The sequence below is a fragment of the Lynx rufus genome, unplaced genomic scaffold (genome assembly GCF_022079265.1).
Source record: "Lynx rufus isolate CCGP_SWC_20201006 ecotype Redwood Valley unplaced genomic scaffold, mLynRuf1.p SCAF_18, whole genome shotgun sequence".
NCBI lineage: Eukaryota > Metazoa > Chordata > Mammalia > Carnivora > Felidae > Lynx > Lynx rufus.
The window spans coordinates 1,429,691-1,444,155 of NW_025814832.1; the positions used below are offsets into that span (position 1 = coordinate 1,429,691).

The window sequence follows — 14,465 nt, forward strand, 5'->3', positions numbered from 1 at the left end:
TTCTGTATAGGGCCACATGATAAATATTTTCAGCTTTGTGGGCTATATGGCCTTTCTCGCAACTACTCAACTCTGCTGTTTCCGTAAACCGTATGTAAATAAATTGGTGTGGCCAGATTTGGCCCACTGGCAGTAGTTTCCTGACCCTGACCCTACACCAACCAGCCTCCTAACTGCCAGACATGTAAGGTCATCTCAGATCATCCAAGCCTCAGCTTAACATCTAGAAAACTGCAGATATCAGTGAACCCCAATAACTACTCAGCTGATATACAGAATTGTAATAATTAATGCCTGTTGTTTTAAGCCACTAAGTTTTAGGATGGCTTGTTACACAGCAAAAACTAACTAACACACTAACCTTTGCCATGGTTGGACATTATCAATATTTTTAATTTTTATTAATATGATGTGTTCAAAGTGGTACTTACAGTTATTTAACTCTACCTTTGTATGATTATTTATGCATTTGAGAACTTTTAATATATTTTCATAGGTCAACTATATATGGTCTTTTGTGAATTTCTTTTTCGTATAGATCAATCATTTTAACATTGGATTATTGATTTGATGTTGTTTGAGAATGTATCTTGGATATTAACTCTGTTATATATATCGCAAATATTTTCTGTTTATTGTCAATTATTTGTAGTATCTTTTGTTATATTGAATTTTTTAATTAAAAAAAATTTTTTTTAATGTTTATTTATTTTTGAGACAGAGAGAGACAGAGGATGAACAGGGGAGGGTCAGAGAGAGGAAGACACAGAATCCGAAACAGGCTCCAGGTTCTGAGCTGTCAGCACAGAGCCCAAAGCGGGGCTCGAACTCACGGACCGCGAGATCATGACCTGAGCCAAAGTCGGCCGCTCACCTGACTGAGCCACCCAGGCGCCCCTGAATTTTTTAATTTTTATGTAACCAAATTTAGCAACCTTTATGGTTTTTGAGCTTTGTGTCTTTAGGAGACCCTCCCTATTCTTTTTATAAAAACATTTTTCTGCATTCTTCTAACACTTCTATAGTTAATTTTGTTTTTATGATTGTTTTATTATCCATATGGGGTTCATTTTATGTGTGGTATAATTTTTTCCAAGTGGAAAACACTATTATTAGCTATTGTTGCACATTTTGTTTTCCAGATATATTTCAAAATCATCTGCATTTCCCTATAAAAAACCCCTTGGCATTTTAGTTGTTATTCCTATCCGTGTCCTGGTTTTTCAGAATATCCCCCAATTTTCTGATCCGTCAATGGCGTTATTTCTGGTTTTCAGTCCTATTTGGAATTTATTGTTTTTAAATTAATATATTCTGTTTTATGCAACTTTGAACAGGAAGTAGTCAAATGTACATTTAGATCCAGTTCTTCTTCCAGCTATTAATTTTTGAAATTTACTTTTCGAGTCTTCAAAGAATTCAACATTTATAAAAATGAAAAATATGATGTCCTAAATATAAAGCATCACTTGAGCAGCTCTCTCAGTTATGTAAATGTAAGGCTGAGAAACAGTCATTGTTTTGGGATAAGGGCATAGTTCTTACGACTTAATTAAGGTGGCCATTAGATTTTTGAAATATTAACTTGGTCCCTAAAAAGGAGCTGAATACATTGACATAAGGAGGCCATGGTCTTCTGGGAATTGACATTCAATCATTACTCCCTAAGACATGAAGTTAGAGAGATGTGTGGATGTTGACTGTCTAGTCCTGGCCAAAGGAGAGTGGCAGGGTAGAGTAACTAGGTCTTGGAAATAATTAACTTCAGTAAAATGGGAATTCAGGATGATGCCCTCAAGGGTTGACTTCAGCCCAGGAGAATGGCTGATGCTGAAAGCAGATCTGGTACCAAATATGTAAAATTTCAGAATCAGCAGCATTACCCACTAAATGTGCAGAATCAATTTCCTACTACAAAGAGGCAGCAAAAAGCAAAGAATGTAATAGACTAATTGAACTCCTATACTGTGTTGAAGTTGGACAGACTTCTCTTACAAGATTAAATTCCTGGGAATTTGAGGGTAAGTCAGAGAGATAAGCCATAGGAATCTGATGTTGAGTATGTTATTAATCTATTTTGTGGAGTCTCTAGACAATTTTAACGTAAAAAAAATTTTTAAAGGAGATGTAGTCATCATTGTACCATAACAGCAGGCCAATCTATGTTCACCTATAGGGAAAATAGTTTCAAAAAATTGTGGCACATCCATAAAATGGAATACTATGGACCCGTCGCATTAATATAGAACTATATTAATTGAGGTAGGAGAACCTCCAAGATTTGTATCTGAGAAAAAATATATAAAATTGTTTAGTTATATATCCTTATGAAAACAGAGGTCTGGAAGTAAGGTTATCAACTTCTGGTAATTGGCTCTAGGTCGTGAGATTTTTAGATACTTTTTGCTTTCTTTCTCATACTTTCCTGTATTATTTGAAATTTCTACAAATTTTCTATAGTGAACATGTTTTATCATTATGAAATAATTTTTTTTTTAATTTTTCAATGTTTTTATTTATTTTTGACAGAGAGAGAGAGAGAGAGACAGAGCATGAGTGGGGGAGGGGCAGAGAGAGAGGGAGACATAGAATCCGAAGCAGGCTCCAGGCTCTGAGCTGTCAGCACAGAGCCTGATGCGGGGCTTGAACCCACTAACTGTGAGATCGTGACCTGAGCTGAAGTTGCACACTTAACCGACTGAGCCACCCAGGCGCCCCTGAAATAATTTTTTAAAAATGGAAACTGACAAAGAAATTATAAGGAATAATAATAGTAATAATGATAACTTACTATGTGCTAGAAACTATGCTGCTTTATATGCATTATCTGATTTAATTCTCACAACAACCATATGAGATTACTATCCTGTTTGGCAATATTGAGAAAACTCAGGCTTGGATGTTGTAAGTAAATTGTCCATCATCATGGGGTTAGTAAGTGGTTGGGGGCATGATTTAAACCCCATAAAGCTAGGATCTCTCTGGTTTGACCCACAGGGGAGTCAGATCTCTGTTTGGAGCTAACAGAGAAATTCACCAGCATCTTACAACCCTACCAGTCATACCTCCCAAACCATTTTCTCTTTCACCTTTCCAGAAGCCAGCACTAAATACTGTAAAAATAACCAGTACCAAAGTCACTACAACTAAAGAGAAAACTTTCTGTGGTATTCTGCTCATTGGTAGATCAGCAAACCACAGCTTCCAGTATTGAGAGTATAACCTGGAACTCCAGGATACCTTCCTCTTGAATCTGGCTGGCCCTTTGATCTGCTTTAACAAATAGAATTTAGTGAATAATGAAAGCACCGGTTCTGGGCCTAAGCCTTAAGAAGGCCCAGAAGCTTACACTTTTGCCTTTTTGGGATCTCTGAGCTAATATGTAAGAAGTCTGGCTACTCTGCTGGAGAAATTATATGGAAAGGTCACATGGAGAGGGAGAAAATTTGAGACTACAGGGAGAGGGGGGCCCAGTCACTCCAGCTGAACCAGCCACCAGCTGATGCTACCATGAACAGCAAGGACAGAACAAGAACAGATGGACTAATTCCAGCCTAGACTGAAGAACAGTGAGTAAATAAAATTGTTGTTTTAAGCTATATATTTTAGGGTGGTGTGTGTTACACAATAGATGAGAGCACCTCCTCACCTTTCCTTGGGTGACTGCCTATACACTTTGTTCTGCATAAAGCTGAAGTCTCCATTTCTTAGCCTCTATCTCTCAATTTTACAGCAGCACTTTGCCAGAAGCTTTCATATTAATTACTAGGACTCAGGCAAGCTTTAATGGAAAAAGTTAACACATGAGGGCCCAGAGGATGACTTTAGTCCTAGCTTAAGTTGTATACCTTTTTAAAGTGGTTTATCTTTTTGTCTCCATTATGAAATGAGACTAATGCTCACTCTACTTACCAGAGGGTGAAAGTATAACCGAGTTGAAAAGAAAAATGAAAAGCATTTAATAGAGCTTCCAGCTCAAGTGGCAGGTGAGGAGACAAAGAACACGGACTTAGTGTCATCCGATGTGAGATCTTGAACAAACGACTTAATATTTCTTATCCCCAGTTTTGACGCTGTAAATGCGATTACGCCTTCCCACACCACAGGTTCATCAGTCATGATTAAATGAGGCAACATACGAAGAGAGAGACCTGTTGCACAATAAACGACGCTAACTGCTCGCCATCAAATCCTAAAGTCCCCTCCCCCCGCCGTTCTCATATTCCTGCCCAACCCCCGAGAGTGATTTAGGAAGTCTGAAGTGGGACCCAGAAAGCTACATTTTTAAAAATCTACATTAAAAAACAGACAAACGAAAAACAAGTTCTCAAACCGATTTTACGCCAGGTGCCCTCACGCAAAAACACCCCCCTTGCTACCACGCCCCTTCCTTGTGTCAGGAGCCTCAAACTCCAGATATCGCGACGGTTCTTTCTTTCTTCAGACTCTGCTACAGGTCGCGCGAGAGTGCTTCGTCCAATCACGAGGCTAAATGGCTGCCCAACATGGCGGCGCACTTGGAGCGTAACATCTGCGTTTCTAGGCGCTTCGCTCTGCGGGTGGTTTAAGACTCTAGGGTTAAAGAGGCCTACTCCAGACTGGTCTTCTTGAAGAAACGTTGACTTCAGATGTGAGTCATTTAATATTTCTTGGGCGGGAGGAGAGGTCATTTAACCTATGTACGGCCCGAGTTCCTTATTCTCGGGTCCTGGGCTGGTGAGTTGCTGACTTCGGGCCTGGGGAGACAGACCCGATGGGTGTATGTGTGTGTGTTTGCGTGCGCGCGCGCGCGGATTCTGCACCTGTGAGGTACTGACTTTGGGTCTAGGGGGACAGACCACATGGGTGAGTGAACGGTTTGGGTGGGTGGGTGCGCGCGCGCGCGCACGTGGAGGGGGGTAATGGTGGTGGGGCGGCTGGGAGGAGTTGGCGTGTAGAATGGAGGCTAGGATTGAAGTGAGAGAGGTCCCAGGGGCTGAGGACGTTTAGAGAGATCCGAAACTGAGGCTGGAAGACTGGGTGGATAAGATGAATGTGTGGGAGGAGTGGAGGAGATAGAGAACTGGCAATGGCGGAACTAGAGGAAAAAGTTATGAATGAAGGAAGGCAAAGTGAGAAAACGGAGATTGGGGTTGAACTGGGAGAAATTTATGCAGAAGAAATTTCGAGTTGGAAGCGGAAATTTGAATTCGAAGCGGAATTTAGATTCTTTTGTGTTAAGATAAACGGTAGTTTAAGACTGTTATTAAGAGGGTTAGGAGAAACCAAGGAAACAGCATGGAGATGGCAAAGATCAAAGAAAAGCGAAGCCTCAGTGTCAAGGGTGTACTCCTTTGGCTTTCTGGACTGACCCGGGTAACCCACAAGAGACATCCTTTTTGAGTGTCCAGTTGAGGGCTGTTCTACAAAGAATGAGAGTGCTGTGTTTTAGTGTTCTGGGACAGTGAAGAGTTTCATCGTGTGTTCAGTCAACAAATACTTACGAGTGTCTACTCCCCCAGGCCCTAATTTAGGCGCGGGGATATCACAGTGAACAAGATAGACAAAATATTTTCCCACATGAAGTTTACTGGCAGGGCAGTTTTGAAAAGTAAGTAAATGCTGTGTATGGAATATCGGATGGGTAAGTTCTATGTAGAGTACCGAAACTATTAAGGGAGTGGAGTGTGTTAACTCACTGCACTAAGGAAAGGCATCAGGGGCGCCTTGGCTGGCTCAGTTGATAGAGCATGCTACTTTTGATAGAGGGGTGGTTAGTTCAGACCCCACGTTGGGCATGGAGCATACTTTAAAAATAATAATAATTTTTAAAAAGTGGGAAAGGCATCAGTGAGAAGGTGAGGTTTTGTCAAAGGCCTGAAAAAGGTGAGGCACCTTATATGTATGTATTTCTGGGGGAAGAGCAGTCTATACAGACCAAGTACAAAAGCCCTGAGTCAGGAGTGTGCCAGATTTGATTAAAAAACAAACAAACAAGGAGGGCAGTGTGACTGGATAAGAATGAGCCAGGAAGAGAAAGATTAAGTTAGAGAGAAGTGGGAAGTGACAATGTTTATTCCAGCTAAGTGTTGATACTCAGAAGAATAAGATTTATCTAAGACCCCATTGCCTGCGTTAGGAGATTGGTTAGCAAAAGGGTGGCTTTATTGATTTTTTTCTGTATGTATTCTAATCAGAAGGGTTGATTAATGTAGGACATGAATTGAATTTGCTGTATCTGTAATTTAATTTGTTCCACATATGTTCAGAGTGTCGTGTGTACACTGATGTCATGCATGCAGTCTTTAGAATCTTAAATGTGTTGCAGAGCCTTACATACCAATGTCTCTTGAAATTACTGTTAGGGTACTTTTCTTTTGTTGCTTGCCAGAATCACAAGAAAGGAGAACATTTTCCTTTTTTTTTAAATTAAATTTAATTTGTTTATTAAAAATATTTTTTGGGGGCGCCTGGGTGGCTCAGTCGGTTGAGCGTCCGACTTCGCTCAGGTCATGATCTCACGGTCCGTGAGTTCGAGCCCCGCATCAGGCTCTGTGCTGACAGCTCAGAGCCTGGAGCCTGCTTCAGATTCTGTGTCTCCCTCTCTCTCTTGCCCTCCCCCTGTTCATGCTCTGTCTCTCTCTGTCTCAAAAATAAATAAATGTTAAAAAAAATTTTTTTTTAAATATTTTTTGATGTTTATTTACTCTTTTTAAAAATTTTTTTTTAATGTTTTATTTATATTTGAGAAAGAGACAGAGCATGAGTGGGGAAGGGGCAGAGAGAGACGGAGACAGAATCTGAAGCAAGCTCCAGGCTCTGAGCTGTCAGCACAGAGCCCGATGTGGGTCTTGAACTCATGAACCACAAGATCATGACCTGAGCTGAAGTCAGACGCTTAACCGACTGAGCCACCCAGGCACCCCTGATGTTTATTTACTCTTGAAGGAGAGAGATAGAACATGAGTGGGGGAGGGGCAGAGAGAGAGAGAGGGAGACACAGAATCCAAAGCAGGCTTCAGGCTCTGAGCTGTCAGCACAGAGCCGGATGAGGGACTCAAACTCATGATCTGTGAGATCATGACCTGGGTGGAGTTGGTTGCCCAACCGACTGAGCCACCCAGGCGCCCCTTAATTTTATTATTTATTGATTGATTGATTGATTTTTTTTAATAAAAAAATTTTTTTTTAATTTTTTAATCTTTTTTTAATTTTAGTTTTAAGTAATCTTTACACCCAACATAGGGCTTGAACTTACAACCCCAAGATCAAGAGTCACATGTTGTACTGACTGAGCCAGCCAGGTGCCCCTTATACAACTTTTTCATGGGGACTGGTTCTTGTCCTAGTTTTATGCTCCCCTCTTTCTTGATAGTCTGTAAGGGTATATTAACGTTAGGAAATTAAAACTTGTATGTAGTGAGTTTCTGTGATAACGTTAGGGGCAAAAGGTGGTAGTTTAGTATGCTGAAAAGCTTTCAGGTGACTATTAATTCCCCTAAATTCTGAATTATTCATTGACCTAACAAATATTTATTGTATGCCAGTTGCTGGTGGATGGAATAAACAATAAGATGGACATGGTTGCAGCTTGGGAGGTGGGGTGGGGGATAGGACAGACAAATGTAAACTAAAGAACTTTGAGGGAAAAGCCTAGAATGCTTTGAAAGTTGGGGTGCCTGGGTAGCTCAGTTGGTTAAGTGTCTGACTTCAGCTCAGGTCATGATCTCACGGTTCATGGGTTTGAGCCCCATGTCGGGCTCTGTGCTCACAGCTCAGAGCCTGGATCCCGCTTTGGATTCTGTGTCTCCCTCTTTCTCTGCCCCTCCCCCGGCTTGCACATGTCTCTCTCAAAAATAAATAAACACTAAAAAATTTTTTAAAAGGTATATATTTTTAAAAAGGTGTATATATACATGATGGAATATTACTCAGCTATTAAAAAGGATGAAATGTTGGGGCACCTGGGTGGCTCAGTTGGTTAAACATCCAACTTCCACTCAGGTCATGGTCTTTTGGTGGTTCACGTGTTCAGGCCCTACATCAGGCTTTGTACTAACAGCTCAGAACCTGGAGCTTGCTTCGGATTCTGTGTCTCCCTCCCTCTCTCTCTCTCTTTCTCTCTCCCTTTCTCTCTCTTCCTCTCTCCCTCCCCCACACTCCCACTCGCACTTGGTCTCTGTCTCTCAAAAGTAAATACAAACATTAAAAAAATTTTAAAAAGAATGAAATCTTGCCATTTGCAACAACATGGGTGGACCTAGAGGATATAGTGCTAAGTGAGATAAGTCAAAGAAAGACAAATACCATATGATTTCACTCATGTGGAATTTAAAGAAACAAAAAAAAGGTAGATGAGCAAAAAAAGACTCTTTTCTTTTAGATGTTTATTTTTGAGAGAGAGAGAGAGAGAGAGAGAGAGAGCGCATGTCTGTAGAGGAGGGGGTGGGGAGAGACAATTCCAAGCAGGCTCCACGTTCAGCTCAGCTCAGAGCCTGGCTTAGGGCTCTATCCCACGACTATGAGATCAGGACCTGAGCTGAAATCAGGAGTTGGATGCTTAACAGACTGAACCACCCAAGTGCCTCCCAAAAAACAGACTCTTAAATGCAAACAACAAACTAGTGGTTGCCAGAGGGGAGGTGGGGAGGTGGGTGGGGGGGATTAAGAGTACACTTACTTTGGGGCGCCTGGGTGGCTCAGTTGGTTAAGCGTCTGACTTCGGCTCAGGTCTGGTCTCGCGGTCCGTGAGTTTGAACCCCGTGTCGGGCTCTGTGCTGACAGCTCAGAGCCTGGAGCCTGTTTCAGATTCTGTGTCCCCCTCTCTCTCTGACCCTCCCCCATTCATGCTGTGTCTCTCTCTGTCTCAAAAATAAATAAACGTTAAAAAAAAAAAAAAGAGTACACTTACTTTGATGAGCCCAGAGGAATATTTATAATTGTTGAACCATTATATCATACACCTGAAACTAATATAACATTATGGTAATTATACTTGAATTAAAAAATTTAAAAAAATGTTTTTTCAGTGTAGAAAGCTGTCAAAAACCTGAAATAGAGTGTTAGATCCATTACTATGTAAAGTTACATTTCTAATAAGCCTACAAAGGAAAGGTGCTTGTTGCCAGGAGACACTATAATAAGGGAATATGATTTAACTAGTGAGATTAGGGAAGAAACACTTTCCTGAAGAAGAGATGTTTGAACTGTAAGAGTGAAAATGAGTAGGAGGGGCGCCTGGGTGGCTCAATCTATTAAGCGTCTGACTCTTGATATCTGTTCCGGTCATGATCTCACAGTTGGGTTAGAGAATTGCAGCCTCACATCAGGCTCTGTGCTGACAGTGTGGAGCCTGCTTAGGATTCTCGTTTTCTCTGTCCCTCTCCCACTTGCTGGCTGCACTCTGGCTGTGCTCTCTCTCTCTCAAAAATAAATAAATAAAAACTTAAAAGAAAGGATAAGTAGGAATTCAGTAGGTGAAGAGGAGGAAAGAACATTACAAAGGGAATAAACTGTGTAAAGACCCTGTTGCCAGAGTGGAGGGACAGAAAGAAGAGCAAGGATAGGTGTGACATAAACTGATGGTGAAAAACTAGGTAAGGCCATGCTGTGCTGGGCCATGAGTTTGTGTGAGATAGCAAGCCTGTGCGAGGGGGTGTGGGGGGGCAGAGGAAGAGAGAATCTTAAGCAGCCTTCCTGACTGGAGCTGAAATCAAGATATCAAGAGTCAGAGGCTTAACTTTAACCAATTCAGCCACCCAGGCACCCTAGTGGTTTTTGTTTTTAATCCTCTGAGTAAAGATTTGAACAGGTGGGGGGCGCCTGGGTGGCGCAGTCGGTTAAGCGTCTGACTTCAGCCAGGTCACGATCTCTCGGTCCGGGAGTTTGAGCCCCGCGTCAGGCTCTGGGCTGATGGCTCAGAGCCTGGAGCCTGTTTCCGATTCTGTGTCTCCCTCTCTTCTCTGCCCCTCCCCCATTCATGCTCTCTCTCTGTCCGAAAAATAAATAAACGTTGAAAAAAAAATTTAAAAAAAAAATAAAAAAAATAAAAAGATTTGAACAGGTGGGCATAGGAGAAGGAAGACATAATGAGATTTGTGTTTAGGAGATGATCTCTGCAAGGTGGAAAAGGGAAATTGTAAGAGTTGATTTCGTGTGGCCAAGTAGGAGGTTGTTTTAGCTATCCAAGTTAATTTGTATTGGGCTGATACCTGTGAAGATAGGGAGGAATAGATGGATTTGAGAGGTATTTAGCAGGTAAAAATCCTCATGACTGTTGATTTTGGGGGATATGAGAGGAGTATAGAACTAGCAAGTGATGCCTAAGATTCTGACTTACATAACTTTGTTTAGGTGAATGCGCCTTATTAAAAACAATGGAAAATACAGAGTGATAAAAAGAAAATACAAATCAGTTGCCACTGAGATATACACTAAAATATTTTTTTAGGGACGCCTGGGTGGCTCAGTTGGTTAAGCGTCCAACTTCGGCTCAGGCCATGATCTCTCAGTTCGTGGGTTTGAGCCCCACGTCGGGCTCCGTGCTGACAGCTCAGAGCCTGGAGCCTGCTTTGGATTCTGTGTCTCCCTCTCTCTCTGTCCTTCCCCCACTCATGCTCTGTCTCTGTCTTTCAAAAATAAACAAGCATAAAAAAATTATTTTTTCAAATTACCAATTGCACAATTTACTAAACCACTACAATGGCTTTTCTTCCAGTGTTTGTCTTGCAATATAAATGCATTAACTTTTTTTCCCTTTTTGTAATCTGGAAGAAGACAAAATTGTTTTTATTTGGTTTTTAGCTACCTAGGACTGACAAGACTGAAATTTATAAAATAGAAAGTGTATTTTGAAACATTAGTGACTTTATGGTGTACTACCAAATATTCAGTCCATACAAGAACACTGTAAAAAGTACCTCTATTACTTCTTGGCTGTAGATTATACTGCCTTCTACCCCTTTGATGCTTTCAAAAGAATAGTTTCCGGTTTTCTTCCCATGGTTTAAAAAAAAAAAAATCATGTTGCATACATTTTTCAAACTGTGATAAAATATACATAACATAAAAGTTAACCATTTTTAAGTGTACTATTCAGTGGCATTAAGTGCATTCAGTGTTGTGTAACCATCACCACTGTCCATTTCTAGAAGTTTTTCCTCATCCTAAACAGAAACCGTGTACCCACTAAGTAATAATTCAACATTCCTACCTCCCTCCCAAACCCTGGTAACCTCTATTCTGCTCTCTATATGAATTTGCCTATTCTTGCTACTATAAGTGGGAAAATACAACGTTTGTCTTTTTTGTATGTGGCTTGTTTCCCTTACATAATGTTTTTAAGGTTCATCCATGTTGTAGGGTGTATCAGAAATTTATTCCTTTTTATGACTGAATAATATTCCATTGTATGTATGTACCACATTTGGTTTATCCATTTATGGACATTTGGGATTGTTTCTACCTTTCGGCCGTTAGGAATGATGCTGCTGTGAACACTGATGTGCAAATATCTCTTTGAATCCATGCTTTCACTTTTCTTGGGTATATGCTTAGGAGGGGAGTTGCTGGATCATGTGGCAATTCTACTTTTTAAAGAACCGCCAAACTTTCCACAGCAGTTGTACACATTCCTCCCTGCAGTGCGTGAAGGCTCCAGTTTCCTAACATCCTCACCAACGTTTATCTTTTTTTTTTCTTTTTTTTTTTTTAACTTTTTAAAAGTTTATTTATTTTAGAGAGAGAGTGCGAGCAGGGGAGGGTCAGAGAGAGAGAGGGAGACACAGAATCTGAAGCAGGTTCCAAGCTGTCAGCACAGAGCCCGATGTGGGGCTTGAATTCATGAACCATGAGGTCGTGACCTGAGCCAAAGTCCAACGCTTAACTAACTGAGCCACCCAGGCACCCCTCTTTTTTTTCCTTTTTAATAATAGTTATCCTAATGGGTATGAAGTGATACTGTGGTTTTGATTTGCATTTCCCTAATGATTCATGGTGATGTTAAGCATCTTTTCATATGCTTATTTGTTGTGTACATTTAAAAAATGTAACTTCTACTTTCTCAGTTGATTAGCAGAAATATGTTGGCTATAACTGTTGACTTGGCAACCACAGCTTTTTCCCATTAATTTTTTTTAAACTAAATATGCTGACTTTTTTCCTTTTTTTTTTCTTTTTAAAGATGGCTCTGAGTAAATCAATGCATGCAAGGAATAGATACAAGGACAAACCTCCTGACTTTGCGTATCTGGCATCCAAATATCCAGATTTTAAGCAGCATGTTCAGATAAATCTGAATGGAAGAGTGAGGTAGGTAACAGATGAAGAATTCTTGATAACTGTATTATTCTAGTGTAATCTGAAAGGACACAAGTGTAGTGGAAAGCATACTGGGCCAATACTATACCTGAATGCTAATCCTAGACTTTTCCTTAAATTTCTCATCTGATCTTGGACAAATCACTTAACCTGTCTGGGTTGCATCTTTTTAAACTGTAAAATGAGAGGATTGGACCAAATACTTTTAAGTTTCTTTCTGGCTTTAAGAAAACTTGATCTCTGAATTATTGCTTACCCAACAGAGATTTCAGAGTAAGTGCAGAAACCTTGAGATTGTGCTCTAAAACTTGGTGCTGATGAGGGTCTAGAGTCCTTATTTTAAGTGTATGTTTATTTTGATGTAGTAGAGAAATCATCAGGCATCAAAACTGATTTCACAGATACTTAGGATGTCATCAAATTTAAAGTTAAATTTGGTAAAAATGTTGATTTTAAAAATTAAGGAAATAATAATATGAGTACTTAGGGAAATAGCAAAATTATGGTGATGGTTTGGGAATAACTGATGTGTATGTTATACCTTTGAGAAGGAAATATTTCACTGCATTCCTAAACTCTATGGGAGTTATAGACTAGAAATTCCAAGCCTTCTTGGGGACAGGTGTGGTGATTCAACTGGGGAGGAGGAAGAGCAGGATTGTGGAGAAAAGGGAAGGTAAGGAATAATAGCATAATAGGGCCTGAGACATTTTGATGACCTCTTCTACTAGCAGTCTCTTTATGGCTTTAAAAATGGAAGCCCTAGGGCAGGACTTAACCTGAAGGCCGAGATACCCTAGAAATCTTATAAAAGATTAAAAATAATGTTAGGGCGCCTGGGTGGCGCAGTCGGCTAGGCGTCTGACTTCAGCCAGGTCACGATCTCGCGGTCCGGGAGTTCGAGCCCCGCGTCGGGCTCTGGGCTGATGGCTCGGAGCCTGGAGCCTGTTTCCGATTCTGTGTCTCCCTCTCTCTCTGCCCCTCCCCCGTTCATGCTCTGTCTCTCTCTGTCCCAAAAATAAAATAAAAACGTTGAAAAAAAAATGTATATTTATGCTCATTTTTCTGGGAGATAATTCTTAGTTTCTATTAGATTCTGAAAGCAATCAAGGCCCCCTTCAACAATACACAAAGGTTGAGATCCAATACCCTAGAACTATGGTTTCCAAGCTTTTTTTGTCACTCAGTTAAAAGTTGAGGACCACCTCATATATGAGGACCACCCCATATATGAATGCTTGTACAATTTACTGTGTTACTATATTAAGCACATTAGACAACATAATATGAAATAGAAATCAAAAACATTTAAATAAGAGTTCCAGTATTTTCTTTACATGCTTTAAAGAATTATTTTTGGCATCTTACTGTGGAGATGGTCTAGAGAGATTGAGGTAGTATTTCTCTTGGTGTAGATCATCTCTACCATCGTGCTTAAATCTTCATTTCATAGTTATATATGTGGATGTTTTATTTGTGCATGCAGCTTTAGGACAGATACAGTTTTTTTATTCTTGGTTTCCTGTGTGTTCCTATCATTGTACTTAATTACTTAACAAAATGTCTGTTGATTAACCATTTTGTGCTAAATTCTTGGGAAAGCCATAATAAAGAAGAAAGACAGTGACTTCGCATTTGGAGTTTACACACTAGCAGGGGAAGTGGACAAATACATTTGGTGTGGCAGAATCTGTGGGATGTATGGTAGAATCACATAGAAGGGAGACCCAACTGTGACTTTGGGACTTAGAGAATGATTTGAAACAAAAGTGGTGTCATGGTTGTGCTGAAGAATGACTAGGAGTTAGCCGGATAGAAGAGTGTTACAAGTAGAGGGAACAGTATGTGCAGAGCACTGAGCAGTAGGGGAACTGGAAAAGCAGAGTGTGCCTGAGATATAGTGGACAGATGAGTCTGGAGATGATTATGCTTGTAGTACTTTACAAGGCTCACTTAGGAGTTTGGAATTTATTTTAAGGACATGCATCAAGGGTTCTTGTATCTTCAGAGCTACCCACCCCCATCCTTATCCACTAACATTTATCAACGTTTATTTATTTTTGGGACAGAGAGAGACAGAGCATGAACGGGGGAGGGGCAGAGAGAGAGGGAGACACAGAATCGGAAACAGGCTCCAGGCTCTGAGCCATCAGCCCAGAGCCTGATGC

General features: G+C 40.5%; 1 protein-coding gene across 1 annotated transcript in view; it reads left to right on the forward strand.

Annotated features, from left to right (window-relative positions):
• Positions 1–4,504: 4,504 nt before the first annotated feature.
• The window catches only part of METTL16 (methyltransferase 16, N6-methyladenosine), a 73,647-nt gene continuing 63,686 nt past the window's right edge, over positions 4,505–14,465 (forward strand). The window contains exons 1-2 of the mRNA XM_047080669.1: positions 4,505–4,630; positions 12,161–12,288. Of these exons, the coding sequence (XP_046936625.1) occupies positions 12,161–12,288 (128 nt within the window). The 5' untranslated portion in view covers positions 4,505–4,630. The remainder of the gene's footprint in view (positions 4,631–12,160; positions 12,289–14,465) is intronic.